Source organism: Onychostoma macrolepis, chromosome 05, assembly GCF_012432095.1.
Source record: "Onychostoma macrolepis isolate SWU-2019 chromosome 05, ASM1243209v1, whole genome shotgun sequence".
Taxonomy (NCBI): Eukaryota; Metazoa; Chordata; class Actinopteri; order Cypriniformes; family Cyprinidae; genus Onychostoma; species Onychostoma macrolepis.
In genome coordinates this window covers 23934583-23956965 of record NC_081159.1, presented here as the reverse complement: position 1 = coordinate 23956965, position 22383 = coordinate 23934583, and the positions used below count along the sequence as shown (strand labels likewise).

The window sequence follows — 22383 nt, the reverse complement described above, 5'->3', positions numbered from 1 at the left end:
GCCATTTTTAACCAGAACCTATTAACCTCAAGGACAGAAATGTCTACCTACGATTATGACTGTATGATTTGTAATCAATTCATTATTAGGAAACAAAGAAATTAAATAATAGTAGTTTCAGTCCCTCCTGCCAATTAGTGGACAAAATAGGTTACTGCTACTTCCATTCCATAAAACTTATGGGGACAACAACAAAAAAATAAAATAAAAAAATATTTTTTATTTTATTTCAGGCACAGCAGAAATACATGCAAATGCCATGAAGTGACAGTGTAAATGGAGAAAATAAAATACAGAAAAAAGAAAGCATATATACAAGAAATAAAATTCAGTCCAAACAGATAAAAGGCTTGACTTTTTATTGTAAATTCTGGATTTCTTTGGATTTTAAATTCCACCACATACAGTGGAATACAATATAAATACTTTAAATTTATAACAAAACTATGCAGTCTGTGTTGTGTGGTTGTCATTGAATGAGAAAGGGCGCGATTGCTGTGACGGTCAGAATGCTCGGAGAAGACTTGTAGTGAGATTGCGCAGCGGAGAGAGAGAGAGAAACAGATTTCGATAAGCAGTAAGCCTCCAAGTGTTTCTCTGAGGGAGGTTGCAGTACGATATGGGCATCAGTTATGCCCAAGCTGCAATTTTTCCCCAACAAGAAAGTTTTCTCTCCTCTCAGTGTAAACAATATAACCCACCAGCAGTCGTGACTCAGATCTGTGAGAGAGGGCAGACACAAACACATAAATGTACAGGTTTTTTCAAACACTTCAGTATGTTGTTCTAACCTTAAAAGAGATGCTTGAGAGACCAGAGCAGTCAGACACAGTTAAAACATTTTGTTTTCGTAAAGTTACTGCTTATGGTTGATTGATCAATTATGCATATCTACACTACCATTCAAAGGTTTGGAGTCAATAAGACTTTTTCAGTTTTCTTCAGAGTTTCTTAATGTTGTTAAAGACTCTTAGGGACCATTCACACAGAATGCATCTTTGCGTCTAATGGTCATACACGTCTGTCTAGTGCATTTACAATGGAAAAGTAGCGTATTGGAATGGAAAAACACATTCTGTGTGAACGGCCCCTTATGCTTTACAATGCTACATTTAATTAATCAAAAATGCAGTAAAAACAGTAATAATGTCAAATTATGACAATTTAAAATAACACTTCTATTATAACTTTTTTTTATTTTTTTTTAATGTAGTTTTCAGCATCATTACTCCAGTTTTCAGTGTCATATGATCCTTCAGAAATCACTCTAATATGCAGATTTGGTGCTGAAGAAACATTTCTTATTATTATTATCATCAATGTTGAAAGCAGTTATGCTGCTTAATATTTTTGTGGAAACTGATCAATTTTTTCTGGATTCTAGAAAGTAGGAATCTTTTGTAATCAGTGTTGGGTAAGTTACTTTCAAAAAGTTATTAATTACATCAATATTGTATTTAAATTACTAATTACTCTGTCTGAAAAGTAACTGTTACTCAATAAGTAACTTAATTATTCAAATCGCTAATTAGGCTACATCTTAAAATCCCTATAAACCTTAATAGAAATTAAACTCTTTATTCTTTCAATTTGAGTCAAACAGAGAATAGTTTAGCCTTTTAGCTTTAAAACAACTGTAATACTTAAACATTTTTATAAAAAAAAAATTTTTAACCTTCTTTGGTTAACAAGTAGAAATACTCTGAATAACAAAAAAAGCTTAAGATAAGTTAAATACATTTCAGTTTGGCAAGATGTTCAGGAAAAGCCCAACTAGTAAAATGTAAAAATAACACGTTAACTAATGTAGGTAAGGTAAGAATAAATTACATAAATGATCTTCTCTGCTGAATAAAGCTGTGTCAGATCGCTCTGTTCTTCTGAGGTTAATTCCTCATAGCAGGACTTCTTCCAAAAACGATGAAATTTAGACGAATCTTTGATTTTACTTTTTTATTATCTATTTTTTGTATCTAGATGAGGGTGATTGCGCGCAGGTGGCTGCATATAATGAGCTCAGATACAGGAAAGACTGAACCCTTGCTTTAGTTTCATAAGGATTACATAATCAGAGAATATTTGTTTTTGATTCGTTTCAGTTTAAAAGTAGACACTTCAAGCTTTCAGATATGGGAAAGACTGTAGGCCTACCTAGTTTTAGTTTCATACAGATTACATAATCAGAGAATATTCATTTTCGATTTGAATTCGTTTATTTAAAAGTAGACACACAAGCTTTCTATAGACATATCTCATGTCTATGTGTCAAATATTCGCAAAGTTTGTGATGCGTAGAAAGTTGCTCACAGAGACCTAGACGGCAGAAAGTGCACCCTGTTTGTTTTATTTTGCAAAAACACAATGTTTTGTTGTTATTGTCAGTGTACACAAATAAAAGTAGGCCCTTTTTAGATTCGATTGATTTTAGTCTTATCTGTATCTGAGTATTTAAGGTTTCTCTCTGAATCAGGAAAAACTGAAAGTGAATGCGCTGGTGCACAGAGGGTTAAAGACATTACATTCAATTTTCTCTTTAGACGGTAAATTTAGATTTCAAATTCAATATTGATTTTAGAACTGTATGTAACGCAAGTACTTTATAAGTAACTGTAATTAAATTACCTAAAAATAAGCAGTAATCCCTTACTTTACTTTTTCAGTGGATAAGTAACTTTATTACAGTACACCCAACACTGTTTGTAACATTTTACATTACCGTGTGATTTTTAACATGTCCTTGCTGAATAGAAGTATTAATTTCTTAATTTAAAAAACATTACTCACCCAAACTTTTGAATATTAGTTTATATTAGTTTTTTAGTACAGTAGAAACATAGTAATACAGACAATAGAAACTTAAATTCCAGCACTTCGATATTTGTCACTTATTTAAAAAAAAAAAAAAAAGATGATAAAATTCATGATAAAAAGATGATTCATGATAAAAAGACAAACACTTACGTCATCAATGTCCTCATCGTCACTCCCAATATCATCAAACTGAATCTCATCATCGTCTCCAGGTCCAAATGTGTCAGTTTCATTGATTTTAGCTGCAGGAAAAAAAAAAAAAAAACATAAGATTAGCCAAGAGTCTTTACTAGTGTATATCTACGACACCTGACACTTACAACTGTGGGCGATTTGTTTTAGTACCATGACATTTCCATAAAACATTTCCAGTAAACAGAAATTAGTAAGGCCAGTTTGAGACTCACCGTGTTCTGGAAGCTCTCCATAGGCTTTAAGACTGCGGGCCTCATCTGCATTGTACTTTAAAATGACATCTGCTTTGGTATCCTGTGAAATACATATTCAAGAACTCAAAAACTTTTAATTTGATAATAAAATATCAATTGACAAATTGCAAAAAAAAAATAAAAATAAAAAACCTACCTGGTAATCTCTAAGACCAACAAGAATTATGTCAGATGTGTTGATCCAAACCTAAAGGAGATATGATAGTTTAATACTTCGGCAAGAAAAAAAAAAAAAGTTGTGTCCTTTTTAGGTTATCTTCTAGACAAGTAGAAATAAGAGAGGTAAAATGAGTAAAATTACATCAAATTATCTGTACAGCCATATAAATATGACAGTCATTCAGATCCATAAACCTGCAGATCATTAACATCACACCTTTTTCCGGAGCTTTCCTCGAATGTGGCAGAGCCGCTTGACCCCATCAAAGCACATGGCTTCTAGCCGTCCATTTCCCAGCATTTTTATCACCTGAGCATATTCTGGCACAAAACAAGGGTAATTCTTGGATAACTGAACTGGTTACACACACACACACACACACACTATAGATCAAACATTTGGGGTCAATAGGATTGAATGTTTTTGGAAGAACCAAAAAAAATATACAACAGAAAGAATAATATTATTACAATTTAAATGAAATGTTTTCTATTTAATATATTTTAAAATGTAATTTATTCCTGTGATGGCAAAGTTGAATTTTCAGCTTCATTACTTCAGTCTTCAGTGTCACTTGACCCTTCAGAAATCATTCCAATATGCTGATTTGGTGTTCAAGTAACAGGTTTGTTAGATAAGACATGCAAAATATGCAAAGCAGTGGGGTATCAGGACTGGAAATGAGAACCACCGACTTAATGCATCCTTGCTGAATAAAGGTATAAAATAAAAATAATTCCTTCAGGAAATTTTTGCAGTGAAATCTTAAACATAACTTTTATACTGTTAGCAATATTTCAGGATGAACATTTACTGGACTGGAGCAACTTAGGTTTACTTGATGATCCATATGTATTCTTTTATTTATTTAAAAATTTTTTAAACATTTATCAAATATGACACACACTTACTGACCCCAAACCTTTGAGTAAGACTGATGAGGTGAAAATTGTCTTTTATTTGCACATACACAGAGGGCCAAACTATTGGCGGATTTGAATTCTATCGCACATGTTGTTGATGTTTCCTTACCCTGGCCATCCTCCTTGAAAACCAGCTCCCTCTTCTCGGACTCGTTCTCGTTCTTACCACGCCGCCGATTTTTACCTCCTTTACCTACAGAGAAGAAATTAAGACTTTGAAATATTTTGTAAGTAAATAAGCAGATATTAGATCTTCCCCTATATTTCAGTTCCCTCTCTCATCCTGGGTGTCACCTTTTCCAAAAGCTACAATATAAAATACTGGATTCAAATAAAACCAATAGACACTTGTACAACCATTTACATACACATGACCAGAGCTGGGAAGTAACTAATTACATGTAATTTGGATTACGTAATCAGATTCCAAAAATTAAGTACTTGTTATCAGAGTAAGTCACATTTTAAAATACTCGTAATCAGACTACAGTTACTTTTTTATGGATTACATATTCACACAATAGCAATAAATGATTCATAAATCATTGATTCTCCCTAATTTCTCTTTTTCATCTTTTAATTTTTCCTTTCTAAAATAGCCTACTGATTATATACATATTATATATAGTCCAGCTTTGTGGACATTCACACAAACATCAGTCATTAGTCAGGTGGCAAAAGCATTTGAACACTGGATTTACAAAAATCATTTCAGGTTTAAGAAGGGTTTCAACACTGCATCAACTAGGCTACTGATGAACACATTCATTTTTATTTGAATTATTACTCGGTAGGTTTTTTAACCATGTATTAATTATAACTAATTCAAATGCACACATTCACGTTATTTCTTAGTTACATGTAATGCAGGCATTCCAAAAAATTTTGTCATCTAAACCTTATTCACTAAATATATTTGCTTTAAGTACCCCTTAGATTTTAAAATAAATATTTCAATAATTAAGTAACACATTTGCATGCTCATGGTTTCTTAGGTGTCGATTAATGATCACATTGCATGCAGGTAAATAAAAAAAATGTTCAACTTTTTTTAGTAAGTTTTTAATTTAAAACAAAGACTGTAGAAATGCAAAGACGGTTCACTCCTATACTTATGAATGGGAGAAACTGCAACCCGCACTATGGAGGAATAGTCCCACCTTCTAAATGAAAAAGCCAAATTTCCCATGGAAACCAGACTAGACCAGCCAATGCATACTGTATGTGCAGTCAAAAGCACGTTATGACTCTGCATGCGTATTGCCTGGTCTAGCCTGAAAAATAAGCTTTTTTTTTTAAAACGCTATTTGAGCATAAGAAACAACATTCATGGTGCAATTAATTTCAGATTTTTGTTGATTTGACATATGTAATTTAAATGGGAGTTCAGCGAGCAGTTTTTGAGATTTCAGGATTCCCCCATTCATTAAGATAGGTCTTGTACGAGCTGCCCGGAGGTTTTGCAAATATGGCTACCGAGTGAAGAGACTTTCCTCGAAAGGGAGTTCAAATAAAAATTTTTAAAAAATAGAAAAAAGGAAAAAAAAGAAAGGGAGTTTGTTTTAAAATGATTTATTTTCATTTAAATGTTTTTATGATTTAATTAATTGTCAGCTTTTCATTAAACTCACAACCCCTCTGCAGTTCCTTTACGAACCCTAGTTTGGCAAACCTTGATGTAATATAATGTTTAATGCACTTCATGTTGTAAATTACAATGAATGGAACAAGTTTTCTTACTCTTTGCATTTTTTTTACATCATTATGGTACTGCCATTTAAATCAATGTGATAAACAAGTTAAATCAAAAGTAATCTAAAAGTTATCTGATTATATTACCTAAAATGTGTAATGTAACTGATTACGTTACTGACTACAATTTGTCATGTAATCTGGAATCAGTAACGGATTACAATTTGTAAGTAATCTACCCAGCTCTACACATGACACACTGCATATATGCAATAATAGGGCTGACAGACATTTATTTTCACTCAGAATCTTCACATTAACCCTATAAAGCCTGTTGTATCATATCTGATACAACAACGTCACATTCCTTCAGCCCTCTGATTGATAGTTCATACTTTTTTTAGTAAGTATAAGGCCTTTTAGTATATTTACTTTTAGGGTATTCATAGCATGTGTCTTTTTGCTATGAAACCTTAAACACACATAACTTTTATATTGATAGCAGTATTTCAAGATGAACATTTATTGGACTGAAGCACCTTAGGTTTACTTGAAGTATTCTTTTATTAATCTTTTTTTGTTGTTGTTTTTACTTTTATAGCACTTTTCCAAAGCCCAAGGTTGCTCTACAAAACTGGGTTTATTTGTACATCTCTCAATCATTCAAATGCATTGCTTTATGTTTTGTCCCCACAACAACAAACTACAGAGCTTTTAATATAAAATAAAGCACTAAATATTTCTAAGACTATTATATTATTATTATCATCAGGGGACATAGAGTGACAACTTATATATAAAAATAAATATAAGCAAGCAGTCGGCTATTATAATCACAAGCTGTTAGTCTTTCAGTATTTATTTTGGCCATATAAACCACACCACATTGCAGATTTTTGCTCCGTTTAGGCCTCTGGGTAAAATTTATGTTTTTTTATCCCTTAAGCTACATGACATTTCACTACATGACCTTATGGAAACTAATATTTTATTTTATTTATTTTTATTATTATTATTTTAGATTTTGAGGGAAAGTCCAATAAATTGTTTTATTTACAAAAAAATTAAAAATAAATAAATACTTTCTCACTATTATTTTATGTCAGACTTCAACCTGGTTTATATACCATAAACCTGCCCGTCATGCAGGATAAAATAAATAACTTGTTTGTTTTAAATGAACCAGTTAACTGAATAAAGCCCGGCTCACACTGTGCGATTTTGGCCACGATTTGGTCGTCTGGGACAAATTTTGAAAATCCTAAAAGATCCCTATGATCCTAGGCTAAAATCCGTAGTCTTTGATCGCTGGTTTGACATGTTCACCGACAGCCGATTAATGACTGTTGCGATCAAATTTCACCTCCGACGAAATTCTGGCAGTGTCAGAAGATTTGGCACAGTCCTGCAGTGTGACTACCCCTGCGACGAATATCAAACTGTCTCCGTTTTTCAAGGCAAGCTATGAGCAGAATTATTGCTTGAGAATTATTCTATCAGCTATAAACTCCGGCGCTCCCGTCCTCCGCTCACCGAATTCATCTGATATGTTTCTTTTTTATATAAACACTGGTTGCGCCGCTGTTTTCATGTGCGTGTGTATGAATACATACACCATTCTTCTTAAACATGCCGGTATTGCCGCCGTTCATATACTTTTCATGACAGCCAACATTTCGGTGCCGCGTGCAATGCAGTTCGCAGTCACTGGACGTGTATGGGTTGATAATGTAAAACTTCGGACAAGTTTTCTTGCGCGCACCCGTTTTTAACTCGTCTTGACTGTCGTACAGTCTGACATTAATGACAACTGAGATCCCATAGTGTGACATAATCATCATGTTCGTACAGTCTGACAAGTACAATCCTAAAGGACTTTTAAAAAAAATCGCAGTGTGAGCCCGGCTTTAACATTTAAAAAAAGGCAGCTGTCGCCGCATACCGGCGTAATGATGCAACACACAGACAGGGTAACTTTACAGGGGACAAACTGTCTGGTTATACACATCAGTGTCAGTATCGTAAAAATGTACTATAGCTCAACTAGCGACTACTCGCTTAGCGTCTGTGAGAGCGCGTGGTTTAACTGAGGAGCGCCGGTGCTGGTCACGTTGCCGCCGCATTGCTCGCGCAGGCCGGGTGATTTCATTCAGCTCCGTTAACAACTTCTCAAACAATAAAGAGTGTTATATTTCCCTTACCTTTATTCTTTGGCATGTTCGGATTACAAAAACTGCTGTCTTTGTTCGGTGATGTGGTATAACAAAGTACGTGAATAAAAAATGTAAAATTTCTAGGAGGATGTCAAACAATTTCTCTCTCCCTTTTTTTTTTCTGAAGACTTCCGCTTAAACAGTAGTCTACGCCTGCGCAAAACACTATTTTACATGAAAACTTTATTCATACTCTCAAAGACACAATTTCATTGGGCTGGAAATACAAAGCGCCAAATCCTGTTCATTGAGGACAATACATTTTAAAGGTTTCAAAGCTGAGTAATTCGGAGAAAAACATAAAACTGAACTGCAAGATTTATTTTACTTAAACTTGATCAGATAGTTTTTAATACAGGGGTAAAAACCTGCTCTCTCAAGCACAACTGTGTTGCAAAAATACATGTCCAGTGTTATATAATAGTGGCCAGAAGAGATCACTAGGACATTTCTCACTTGCACTGTTATTATTAAAATACAGCAGCAACAATAAAAAAAGAACAGTTTAACTAATTAATGTAAATTAATTCCAGAACAAGACGTCGCCTGTGGCACAAGTCTCACCAAACATGTGGCCTCACATACAGACATACATAAACATTAAAAAAAAAACAGTTCATTGCCAGGTATAAAAATAATACATTCTGAATTGTCTTTAAAATTATGATTGAGAAAATTGGAACAATCTTGGTTAATATAGCCTGCATATTTCCCTTTAATTTCATGAAGAGAATGAACATCAAGAAATACAAAAAAGGAGTGTTAGGAATCACTTAGAGTAAGACAGCAGTATATTGGTCATTCCCAGTAAAAAAACAAAACAAAACAAAAAAAAACTCCCATATATATCCATCTACCATCAGCTCCTACATAATGTTACCATATCCATTATGAAAGATACAGCATACAAGTGTTCTCATATAAGTTCTGATGAGTAGCTCTTATATGAAGGGTATTGGTCTGCTGGAGAGGAAGACGATTTCAAGAATGAGGTCACTATTTGGATTGCCTTTTTTGCAAATCAAATGCCCTTTAAGACACGTGTGCATGACAAAGGGTTTTTGGACCACTTTGCCCAATTAAAACACTATATCAACACAAAATACTTGGGTTTGTGACACACTACAGCTCTAGGGACATACAATGAGGATTGTAAGCTTACTTGCATAGTTCTCTTTGATTTCACAAATGGTTTCAACACTGCACCATGTTTAAACACCATCTGAAGTTGCGTGTAGAGACATTACTGACTGACAGCTCTTTCTTTCAAAAGGAAAAGATTGAGTAAGCCATTTCAGCACGTGAGGTCTGTCTTGAAGAGGGTGGGCACAGCTATGATCATATAATAATACTAGCAATAGTACGGCTCCATGTAATCGCTGGGTAAGACATCACCACCACCACAATACAGAAAACAAACTGTGAATCATAGTCTCTTAACATCATACATTATCTCCACACAGACACTCAGAAATATTTTCATATTCACATATAATCCCATATGAAGTACATTTCTAGAGTTTTCATAAAACAATTGTACATGAATTTAATATTCTCCAAAGAGCTTTTTATAATATTCTACATGATGATGCATGACAAGAACTAAAAAAAAGTTAGTTTTTTTGGTTTGGGCTGCCATTCCATGACGACAGTAGAACAGCCATGCGTCTCACAAACTTATGTGCCATTTGTAGTTTGGGGTTAAATCTGAATGGTCACAGGGCAGTAGAGGTCAGCTTTTTGGCGCCACGGCGCTGAGCGAGTGTGGAGCATCCCACCGGGTCCAGTACGGGAGAAACATTTCTGTTCAGGGCTGAATAGGTGGCTGCCATTGCTCCCTGAGATAAAAGGGAAAAATAATAAGAATACAGAGTCAAACAGAAGCATTAAGTATTATAATAATAATACAGGACGAGGAAACCATGATTCAATTTGCTAGCTTCACATTTGAAACTATTATTGCAAAACAAACCTTCACTAGATGAGGTGCATCCTGGCGGTTAAGTTGGTATTTTGGTAGCTGGTCCTTGTTGACTATCCATGGGTGACGAAGAACTTGAGCAGCAGTCAATCTCTTATGAGGATCAACGTGAAGCATCTTTGATACTAGGTCCTGTCAACAAAGAGGTTTAAAGATTTTACATCAAATACATATAGATGAGGCTAAGGAAGTGTGATAAACAAAAGGAGGGCCTTCAACCTTAGCCTCGAATGATACAGAATTCCAATATCCTCCAGAGAGGGAGAATTTCCCACTGCCAATCCGAGCCAGAATTTCTTCCGGCGTATCTTCTGGGCCATTAGCAAACGGAGTGAACCTGCAGGATGGATAAGAGTGGCGAGTTGTATTGTTTTTGAACTAAATCAAGATCTGTATGCAACAGAAAAATGCATGCAGAAAATCTGACTTGTTAATGTACCCTGTAAGCATGGTATAAAGGAGAACTCCAAGACTCCAGATATCACAGGCTGCATCATAGCCTTGCTTCTTCAGGACCTGAGGGGATAACACAAACATAAATAATGACAGAGTATTGAAAATAATAACTTACAAAAATAATATAATATAGATACATCTAGTCTCTCATCTAAAACAAATCAAAAGGTACCTCTGGAGCAACAAAGTTAGCAGTGTAGCATGGTGTCATCAGCAGTCCATTTTCTGCGCGGAGTTGTTTGGCAAAACCAAAATCACAGATCCTGATTGATTCTGGGTTGCCTGATTCGTCCACGTACAGGATATTACTGGGCTTTAGGTCTCTGTGTACTACCTGCAACCAAAGTTACAATCTGCTTACCATGATCACAAATAAACAGTATAAACATGAAATATTTAAATATTTGATAACTAAAGTGCATATCTATGAACCATAACAACTCATAATAAATACATACACCTAAAATATGCATTTAAATAAAAATTAATAATGATGCATACGAGTTTGATTGAAGGCATACCAAAAAGATATTTAAATGGTGTAACAGTGTACTTAATTATCCTGGCTAAATTAAATCTTAATGAGTAATGTTTGCTGTGTGTGCGAGAATGCTCTTACCCCTTGGGCATGCAGATATTCAACAGTCTTTGTAATGGTGTGAAGGACAGCACTGGCCTCTCTCTCAGAGAAAAACTTTTGTCGGAGGATTTTATCCAGTAGTTCTCCACCTTTCATCAACTCTGTGACCAGGTACACCGATCGCCCATCATCGAATACCTATAAACCCACAAAGACTCAGAATAACTGGAGACAAAACCTGGGACATTCCAGTTATAAGTGTCCTACAGGCACACACACAAACAATCACTCACGTCTTTCAGAGTGATGATGTTGGGATGTTGTCCATAACGCAGCAGAATCTCAACCTCCTCTGTTGGATCTCTCCGATCCTTACTTATAATCTGCAATCCAACCAAAACCATTGAAACCAAATGCAGCCTTGGTGAGCATAAGAATCTTCTTTTAAAATCATAGCAACCCTAAACTTGTGAACGTTAGTAATGAATACACATGGAAAAACCAATTAATACTTAACACACCTCTATTGCAACTGACAAAGCAATCAGAACTGCCAACACAGCTCTCTATAAAACTATAAGAACCATAAAGATGTCAGTAACAACACAGATGTAGAGATATATTTACCTTGACTGCATAGTCCATGCCTGTGCTCTTGTGCACACAGCGCTTGCAGATGGAGTAAGAGCCCACACCAATGTCTTCTTTAACATCATATACATCCATGAACTGAAGCGTGCTCCGGTGGGGTTGCTGTATAACACACATGTATACACTTTATTCCCATGTTGCAGGTGTGAGAGAAGAGGAGTGTGTGAGTGACGCAAGGATACCTGCAGTATGCCGCTCATGTTGAGGTTGCTCTGAATGGGCGGCTGGCTCTCCTCTTCTACTCCAGGGGCAACAAAGCTAAACCCTCTGAAGAGCTGATGGGCATTGGCACTTGGAGGGATACCAGGAGAGTCTGGGACAAACAAAAAAGTAAACTAAGTGCCAGCAAATTGTTGTGATAAGAAGCGCATCTACTGTTTAGGGAAAGAGAATATTTGCATCACACACCTCGTGGGGTTTTGGCAGTGAACTCAGAGTCAAAGTAAAACGTGTCATCTGGCCTCTGGATGACTGGTTTAAAGGGAGGAGTCACTTCCTTTCTGTATAATTTCTAGAGGGGGAAAAAAACTACATTTAAAATATATATAAAAAAAAAACAACAACAACTAAAAATTAGGAGTGCACTGATATCACAATTATGGCGGGGTGGGGTGAGCAGTAGCTCATTATCACTTAAAGAGACATGCACTGAAACAGGTCACTGTGAAAAGAGCTGTTTTTAACAAGGTAAAAAGAGGTTTAACAGAAAAAAAATAAAACAAAATAAACTTACATTCCAGTCAATTGTGCTGAAGAACGAATGTCTTTTGATCTCTTCTACTCCATCAGGTCCGGCTCCTGAAATTCCAACCCCAACAATCAATGAACAGACTGAAATTCACCAAATTTACTCAGCATGTACAACCTGTTCTTGGAAAACTTGAAAATGAGCTTTCCTCACCCAAGCGGTTGCCAGGATTCCTCTTGAACAGATTGCGGAGCAGAGACTGGGCCTCTGCACTAAGAAACTGAGGCATGCCTAGCTTGGCCCTGGAGACACAGAAAGCAACGTCAGTACAAAGACTCCGTTCAGATCAGCGTTTTGAGTAAATTAGACTTACTTTAAGATCATTGTCATGGTCTCCTTTCGGTCTTTCCCTTGGAATGGAAGCGTTCCGGTCAGCATTTCAAACTGAGAAGGTAGAAATACATCATAATCACTGCACTGACACAAAAATTATGTTGTAATATACAAATATAATATTAACCCTCTTACCATTAGCACACCGTAGGACCACCAATCAGCACTGTGAGTGTGACCTCTGCGGTTGACCACCTCTGGAGCCATGTATTCCACCGTACCACAGAACGAATACGCCTTGTTCTCATGATCAATGGACTCTTTACTCAACCCAAAGTCTAGGAAACACACACAAAGACACAACAAATCTTACACGTACTAAGACTTATTGTAAGATTCTCACAAAATGCTCAAAAAGACAAATCTGAAACTATGACGAACTCATTCAAGATTGTTATATACAAAGTTATCATTATTAGTGATAAAACACACATACCTGTAAGTTTGATGTGTCCATCATTATCCAAAAGAATACTGAAAGAGAGTCAAATTTAGTTCTCTTATGCAAATGTGCAATGCATTGAGTTAGTCAAAGTGTGATTATTAGAAACATCCTAATATGTGGATATATTACAATTATTTATTGATTAGAATTATTACAATATTTGTAGTATATACTGTGTTCTTAAACATGTAGTTACTATGCACTTTGCTGTTGAACTTTGAGCTGAGACACCTCACACTTTACTTAACACGTGGGTGAGAAGCATACTTTTCTGGTTTGAGATCTCTGTAGATGATTCCCAGTCCATGTAAATGGTTCAAGGCCAAAGCCAGCTCTGCAAGGTAGAACTTTACATCCTCCTCTGTAAACATCACCTACATAAAGACATGAAAGAGGGGTAGAAAAATTAGCAGAACTTCATCTATTCTTACATTATTTAAAACTGTTGATTCATATTTTAAATGAGATTAACAAGTACACCACCATTCAAACATTTAAAGTCAGTTCGATTTTGTTTAGCAAGAAACTGATATTTTTATTTAGCAATGATGGATTACATTAATCAAAAGTGACAGTAAAGATTCTTACATTGTTACAAAAACTATTTAAAATAAATGCTGCTCTTATGAACAGTCTGTCAAAGAGTCCTAAAGAAAATTTACCACAGTTTCCACAAAAATATTAAGCAGCCATTTTGACTGATAATACAATTTTTATTGAGCAACTAATCAGTATATTAGAATGATTTCTGAATGATCATGTGACACTAAAGACTGGAGTAATGATGCTGAAAATTCAACTTTGCCATCACAGGAATAAATTAAATTTTTTAACATATTAGATTAGAAAAGAGTTATTTTAAATTGCAATAATATTTCACAATATTTTACTGTATTTGTGATGACATAAATGCAGACTTGGTGAGAATAAGAGACATCTTTCAAAAACATTTTTTTGTTTAATTCTTAAACATGTTGGATTTTTCTGTCCCTAGACATGTAATTCACCTCTTTGGACAGGCGAGTGAAGAGATCTCCTCCTCTGAGAAAGTCCAGAATCAGATAGAGTTTGCCTTCTGTCTGAAACGCTGAGGAATCAAAATTAAAGATTTGTAACAAGTGCATTTAAATATAATTAGTAATAAGAAGTTGTACTATAAGTTCAATTAAAGTTCAACAGAAGCACACAACCATGAAGCGTAAGAATCTGATTGGTGATGGGAAGTCAATAACTCACCATAGTGCAGTTTAACAATAAAAGGATGGTTGACCTCAACTAGTATGTCTCTCTCCATCTTTGTACGTATTCGATCTCGTACTGAAACCACACACACCCAAACAAAACAAACAATCCCCATTATAAAAACTTTTTCAGTTAAGTTCAGTTTCAACCTTTTTCAGTTTGTACAACTTCAATAATAATCCACTGACAGCGAAGGCTTTTAAAGAAGTTGCCAAAACATAAAACAATATTCAAAACACACCTTTCAATGTAGCTTTCTTTAGCACTTTCATAGCATAGAGCTGTCCTGCATCGGGCCCAGTTATCTTCCTGACAAGGAACACCTGCAGGAACGTGTGCCATTATTAAGTAAAAACCAACAGAATGATGCTTCTGCATGTAAGCACAATAATAAAAATGGATAATGTTTGATTTTCTCATATGTGAGCAGTTCACCTTGCCAAAAGAGCCTTGGCCCAGCACCTTACAGAGTTCAAACTGTCGTGTGTCCGCTTTTTCCGAGCCCTCCTTGACGTGGTGAGTGATGCTGATTTCCTTGACCAAGCCCTCATCCTATGAAGGAGACATATGAGATATGAGGATGCTTGTGTCAACAATAAAACATGCAATACAACATCAAACCAGCAATCACAGAACATGTCTCTTCTTCTGTTCGTTTAAAAACAGCTATCACAGCTGTGTAACTTTAAAAAAAAAAAATCAATGCTAAAAACAACTGTCAAAACACACCATCACTTCAACACGTCAATACAAACTCGTGCCCAAAAAAGGTCTGAGAGTCAAGCAAACACACACACACACACACACACACACACACACACACACACAGAGGATGTTAAAGAGAAGCCTGGATAGCTGGTGTCTCTGCAGAGGAGCAGCATGCCAAAGCCTGTAGGAGGAGAGAGAGAATAAACACCAAACACAAGAAGCAGAGGGTATAAACCAGGCCCATCCGACTAACTGAATGAATAAATGACTGAATACCCAAAACTGACCAGAAGTCTGGACACTAAAATACTAACTTAATGATAATTACACTCAAATTCATCTCATTTAATCGTCTTCTTTCACTCTCTCTTTCTCTTAACATACACTTGAGATGAAAAACAGGGTGGGACTAGTTTATAATCAAGTCATACACACAGAGTTCTATCAATAGATGGCACCCACCAGTCTGCCAATATGAATGAGACTGAATGGCGGATGATATCTGATGGTGGAAAAAGACCACAGACGTCAATATCCACCACAGAGGTCAAAAATGACAGAAAGAAAATTACGGGATAAGAGGACGACAATATCAAAAGTCAGAAATGTGTGTGTATCAGTGCACAATAACAATATGAGAGCAAATCTCTTATCTTTTTTTATTCTACTTATTCTGCTACATTCTTGGCTTTACCATGTTTTTTGGGAGACTATGTACTTCATTAATTATCCAAGCTTCTCTCCTGACCTGCTTTCACTAGCATTTCGAGCAGGCAGAATAGTTAGAAGCTCAGCAATGACAGACAGTGCCGTTTGTTTCATAAACATGGATCTTTTAATAAGACAAACAAGGTTGACTTGTTAAGATTATAAGGATAAACTCACCAATATGTAGACAGTAACAGAATGTGTTAATACATCATGAATGTTAGCATGGCTGTAACACTATATTGACCAATTAGCATCAACGGCCAAAATGATGCATTTCAAAATGTATCTTTTTGAAAGACAAATTTACACTGCAAAACAAGCTGGCACAGTGCTTCTGAAGTGGAACTTAGGTGTTTTTGTGCAGACTGTGTAATGCTGCTCTGAGGTTGCATAAATGCATTTACATTTTGATACTAAGTGCTGAGGTGGGTCAGAGCAGAAATATTTCAGTCTGGCTTTTATGCGGCATTGTGTTTTTACAGTGAATTTGAGCCTGTGAAATGCATTAATTAGATGGAGATGCATATGGAATGTGTGATTGTATTTAACTCAGAACACAGTTGTATTTAGTATATTGTATTTAACTCAGAATGTTAGTTGTAAATTTCTCTTACATAATACATGCATTATAAGTTATTAAATCCTATGTATCTTATATTTATGTAACATCCACAACAAAGAGTTTGGGTAAAAAATGAACTTAAATAATGGTGCGGAAGTCTCTGCAAATGAATCTAAAACTGAATTTAAATTCTAGAAGTTTGAGAGCAGATGAGATGACTGAAGGGGCCTGGAATGAAAAAGAGGAGCCTGAGAGGGTGCTGGCAGACCTCCGGGGAGATTTTAACTGAAGCGTGACCAAGGAAAATGACTGAGGGACACCTCACAACAGGAACAGGAAGTGAGCGTGGGTGTTACACACACTGTCAAGATCTTTCTTTAATTTTGTGTTTGTTTTAAAGGAATACATTTTTTTTAGCAAAGACACATTAAAGACTTTAACACTGTTACGAAAAATGTTTTAAAATAAATGCTGTTCTTTTGAACTACTCTCTATCCACCAAAGAATCCTGAAAAGAAAAATGTATCACGGTTTCCTCAAACTGTTTTTAACATTGATGATAATAATAAATGTGTCTGTATCACCAAGCAGCATATTAGAATGACTTCTGAATAATAATGTGACACTGAAGAAGACTGAAGTAATGACGTTGAAAATTCAGATTTGCCATCACAGGAATTAATTACATTTTAAAGAAGTGGTTGACTGTTTTTATTCTAGGCTTGATTGTGTTTATGGGGTGCAGTCTAACATGTGTTAATGCTTCATTAAAAAACCCCCAAAAACATTAGTTTTCACATAATTTACCTTTATACCTTTATTTACCTGATAGACGCTCCGATCATTTCCTGGTTTTATGAAGCCCCTCCCTCAGAAATACACGATGGGCTCAGATTGGTTAGGTGCCCCAGTGTGTTGTGATTGGCTAAACCACCTCTAGTGCGCATCTGAACGTCCCGCCCTTCAGCTCAGTGGCATGTTCTCCGGTTGTATTGTAAACAATGGCGTCGTCTATATTGCTTATCAATTTAAGCCCGATTGAGACACAGAGGATATTAGTGAAGAGGATCACGTAGAACCTGTGCAAACACGGCTTTTAATGGTAGGTCTAAGGTTTTTGTTTGTTGTTGTCTCATACATTTAGATACGCTGTTATTTGTAAATGCTACTATGTTAGCTTTTAGTATACAGTTTTATTCTGATTAAAGCTTTAATACAGTACAGCAACCGCACACACGTCCATGTATAACGCTACTCATAGCTGTGTGAAAATAAGTGTATTCACTGAGCTGATGATCTGAATGAGAGAGAGAGAGAGAGAGATGAAGAGCAGGTGATGTGAGGAACAGGATCGAGAACCACTGCTTTATAACATTGATTTTGAAACTTGTGAATCCATTAGAATTGTTAGAAGACAGAATCGCGATTCATATATGAATAGATTTGTTTGTGCACCCCTAGTTTTCTCTTCCTCTTCTCTAAAGCAGCGCAGCATGGCCTCGCCCCCTTCGTTACATGTTCTCAAGGGCGGTGTTTATCTGGGTTTGTTACATCACAAACCCGGGAAGTAACTCGTTGTAGTCCCTATGAGCCGTTTTTGTAGGCATTAAACTGCCAGAATTCTAAAAGATGAGACTTTCAGCTTCATAACTTTGCAGATATTGTTTATGCTCAAACAGCAACATTACACACCAACTAACTTTAAAAAAGTGAAATCGCAATCAACCACCCCTTTAAAATATAGTCAAATGGAAAAACAGCTCTTTTAAATTATAATAACATTTAACAATATTTCTGTTTTACTGCATTTTTGATCTAATAAATGCAGCCTTGGTGAAGTATTATTTAAAAATATCTTACAAACCCAAAACTGTAGTGTATATATGTGGTGTATAAATATATAGTGAGTGAACCCACTGCTCTGGGTCACAAAAAGCCCTATCAAGTGATCTGACAGCTTTCAGAAAAGTTTCTGCTGGGTTGTTGGAAAATGAAGCCCTGCTTGAGGTGAATGTTGAACATCCTCTTCTCCTACTGGCGGCTTGCCATGTCACTCATCCAACAGGAAACCAATAAAACCAGGCTGTACTCTGAGACAGGAAATGTGATGTTAAAAGCCGACTTGCTTACATAGGAAACACATCTTTCAATTGAAAGACAGAGGGGCATTGCAGTAGTTCAAATTCTCCTCAAGCAGTGACCGAAGAGCTTGTTTGACTAACGGCGAGGAACCCATATAAACTTGAATTGGCGTACTTGGACCCATCAACATAATTTGATTCAGTTTGACAGACATGTTCTGTCTAATATGCAGACTAGAGGTCTGCTACCCGAAGCTATTCATTAAACATTAACCCGAACTCGACCCGAAACCCGAAAGTATTTCGGGACCCGTCGGGCTCGGGTTGGGTTCAGGTTAATGTTTAATGAATAGCTTCGGGCTCGGGTTTGTAGCTAAACTGAAACTATATACAGTTGGCTACGTTGCTTTCATCGACGCACGCACACACACATTATTGCACACAGATAGAGATTGCGCAGCGAACACACACAGCACGGAAACTTTTATTAGTAAAATAGCTTCGATAGGCTACTGACTCACAACATTATTTCTCTGCAATGAGGGGGTAAAATCTCTGATTTTGAAGTAAGCCTCATTGCTTGTAGATCTCGGGTACGGTTCGGGTTCGGGCTTCAGTTTAAAGCCTGTGCAGACCTCTAATGCAGACACACACCCATAATACATATATACATAGTCTTGAACTTACCTGAACAGAAGCATCATCATCCACCATGGAGTCATCCTACAAAACAGGAAAATATAATTGTTATCGCCATCATGTTACAACAACATTTGCAAGGGCTATGATCACAATATGTCAACAATTGGCGGATGACAAAAATAAATAAATATATATATATAAAAATGAAGTGGTCTTCAGGAACAGAAAATCACAACAACAATCTATTAGGGAAAAAAGTTTTATTTAAATGACTGTTGCAAACCTTTATTACTGTAATTTGTAAATATTATGGCTCCATGAGGGATAATGATTATGTGCAAAGTCAAATCATCTGACCACATGTTGACAGGAGAGTAAAACAGCAGTATGGAAGATTGTTGTTTACATACAGTCAGTCACAGACTAAGTGATTATTTATAGGTCCACACATAAACAGGGGACATAGCAAGCAAAGTAGGATGGCTATTTCCAGACCACGGGATTAGCCTGGATCAAAGGAAGTTAATTAGGGAAAGAGCAGGACAGGACTGAGTGCTAACAGTGCAAGAGAGACAATACCAGTTACTATTTAGCAACTCAGATGACATATTTATCCTAAAAGCAACAGTGCGTATAATCTTCCCCTGGAGTAAGCATACTGAAAGTTATTATATAATCATTATAATATATACTCTAAATAGTTCATGGATGATCACTAGTGTGGTTTGAAAAGCATTAGATCATTTGATTCTGATTGATTCTGACACTTACTACACAAATTGTATCTTTTTGCATGCCATAACTGCTTGTATATTATATATTTTAGTATTTAATCTATTCTCTGTTTAAAGTTGAATATAATGCTACACTATAAATTTTACATTTCAGTACACTGAATATTCATACAGTATGCAAACTACTGTTTAAAAGTTTGGGGCGGAAAGATCTTTTTAATGTTTTTGACATTGTTTTTAAATCTCTTTAGGCTCACCAAGGCTGCATTTATTTGATCAAAAGTACAGTAATATTGTAAAATATTACAGTGACTATTGTACATTTAAACATATCTTTATTATATATTTTAATGAATATTAAATTTACTCCTGTGATGGCAAAGCCAAATTTTCAGCAGCAATTACTTCAGTCGTCAGTGTCACATGATCCTTCAGAAAGCATTTTAATATTCCGATTTGGATAATATGCATGCTTCTATGTATTTTAATTTAGGATTAGTATGGCCATTTAATGAAATTGTATATTTAATATCTCATCCAGATAATTTCACAATAAAAAGTGGGGGGAAAAAACTAAATGTAATCCACAGACTAAATCTGAACACAGACAGAAACATACAAGCCTGCAGGGAAAATAGTGAAAGTCTAAATCGATCAAATTCCAATTAAAGGACAACAGAATACAAAAATGCAGTTGTTTCATAATTTAAGTAACACTTTGGCCATGACTCAAAACCTAATGGACCGTCTACCTACACAGACAGTATTTGGGGTTATCGTAAACTTGTGTTTTGCACATTTATGGCATTTTTGGCACGCCTATGACGCCCAAAAATGCTGTCTAGGTATGTTGGGAGCTCGTTGGGTTTTGAGAAAATGCCTGTCAGTCAGTCTATAAGGCGGCAGTTCCCCACCCTGTGCTTATTACCCAATACGTACTCAAGTCAAACTTCAACCATCTACAAAAAGCAAACAAGTGTCCATTTTAAGTTACAATGCACAAGTAAACTTAGATCGCGCGCGCACACACACACACACACACACACACACACACACAGAGAGCTTGTCTGGTCAAGTCTTGCTTCGACGGTTTACTCATTCTCTAGTTTTTAGGCACTAACAGTTAACATTTAAAAGAAACACTTCATAACGCTTTTAATACTTCGCTGCATTTTAATCTCGATTTAACATATCTATAAATCTCGCACTTTTCTGTATTTCAGTTATGAATTTGAAAAGTAGCGAAATTCGAAAACGCAAACCTTTTGTCTGAATACAGCGTTTGCAAACTGTAAACTCGTAACGTTAGTCGAAGAATGCACTTCAAGACTGTACACTGACTTTCCTCCGCGGCACGAAGTATCGGATTAAATATGATCTCACACAATCGAACAACAATCCTCGATTAAATAAACGTGATATAACCTACCTCATTCTCCATATGCCCCACAGGCAACTTCTGCCAGGGGTCTGCAAACTGCGCCAGCGGCATCTTCAAGTCCCGATCTGTAACTTGCGATCGCCCCGTGAAGTGATTTGACGCTGTCAGTCACTGTAAAGTTGCACTAAAAGAGTCCCACAAAGAGGATGGTCCCTAACTGAAGCGTAAATAAAAGAAGAATTCAATTCAGTTGCCTTCTGGGTAGGTTTTACTTCTAAAGCGTCCGGCTCCTCTTCAAAAAAAAAAAAATTCTAAAGATGTTTTTAAGAGCAGAGTAATACACTTCCGTTTTCGCTCAACATGGCGTCGTCGCTCCGTTCACCTGTCTGTCAGAACGAGGCTGGAGGAAACGTCATCCTGCGTCATAGCGCGAGGGACGCTGTGGCCACGCCCACCGACACCCACCCTGTGCACTGGTGCTCAGGTAGTTTAATGGGGTCAAAGAATGATTTCTTGAGATATTAAATCTATGCAGAGATATTATATCTGTTCAGAACCAAAGATGGGTAGATTACTTACAAATTCTAATCCGTTACTGATTCCAAATTACATGACACAAATTGTAGTTAGTAACGTAATCCATTACATTAGCCTACACATTTTACATAGCCTACTTTTCACATACTTTTAGATTACTTTTGACCTAACTCGTTTATCACAGTGATTTAAATAGAATAATCTTGTAGGCTACCATATTGGCATAAAAATACAAAGAGTAAGAAAATATATTCCATTTGTGATTAACAACATGAAGTGCTTTAAACATTATATTACATCAAGGTTTCCAAAGCTGGGGTTGTGAAGGAACTGCAGGGGGTTT

The 22383-nt window shown here is 36.0% G+C and overlaps 2 protein-coding genes across 3 annotated transcripts; both read right to left on the bottom strand.

Annotated features, from left to right (window-relative positions):
- Positions 1 to 200: 200 nt before the first annotated feature.
- Positions 201 to 8405, bottom strand: eif1axa (eukaryotic translation initiation factor 1A X-linked a). The gene is made up of 7 exons (XM_058776917.1): positions 8237 to 8405; positions 4453 to 4536; positions 3637 to 3740; positions 3397 to 3447; positions 3219 to 3300; positions 2962 to 3053; positions 201 to 720 (listed from the first exon to the last, which is right to left on the bottom strand). The coding sequence occupies exons 1-7, from the start codon at positions 8250 to 8252 to the stop codon at positions 715 to 717; spliced, it is 435 nt and encodes a 144-aa protein (XP_058632900.1). The 5' UTR covers positions 8253 to 8405; the 3' UTR covers positions 201 to 714.
- Positions 8406 to 8548: 143 nt separating this feature from the next.
- rps6ka3a (ribosomal protein S6 kinase a, polypeptide 3a) lies at positions 8549 to 21901 on the bottom strand. Of its 2 annotated transcripts, XM_058776868.1 has the most exons (23): positions 21552 to 21901; positions 19434 to 19469; positions 15512 to 15573; positions 15120 to 15236; positions 14926 to 15007; positions 14679 to 14759; positions 14450 to 14529; positions 13710 to 13816; positions 13434 to 13471; positions 13133 to 13275; positions 12978 to 13048; positions 12818 to 12906; positions 12650 to 12714; positions 12325 to 12427; positions 12099 to 12229; positions 11893 to 12018; positions 11559 to 11648; positions 11305 to 11463; positions 10858 to 11019; positions 10669 to 10745; positions 10449 to 10566; positions 10221 to 10361; positions 8549 to 10086 (listed from the first exon to the last, which is right to left on the bottom strand). In XM_058776868.1, the coding sequence occupies exons 3-23, from the start codon at positions 15563 to 15565 to the stop codon at positions 9964 to 9966; spliced, it is 2157 nt and encodes a 718-aa protein (XP_058632851.1). In that variant the 5' UTR covers positions 15566 to 15573; positions 19434 to 19469; positions 21552 to 21901; the 3' UTR covers positions 8549 to 9963. The 2 variants fall into 2 exon arrangements, with proteins under 2 accessions (XP_058632851.1, XP_058632850.1); XM_058776867.1 differs by lacking the exon at positions 15512 to 15573.
- Between the last annotated feature and the right edge of the window lie 482 nt (positions 21902 to 22383).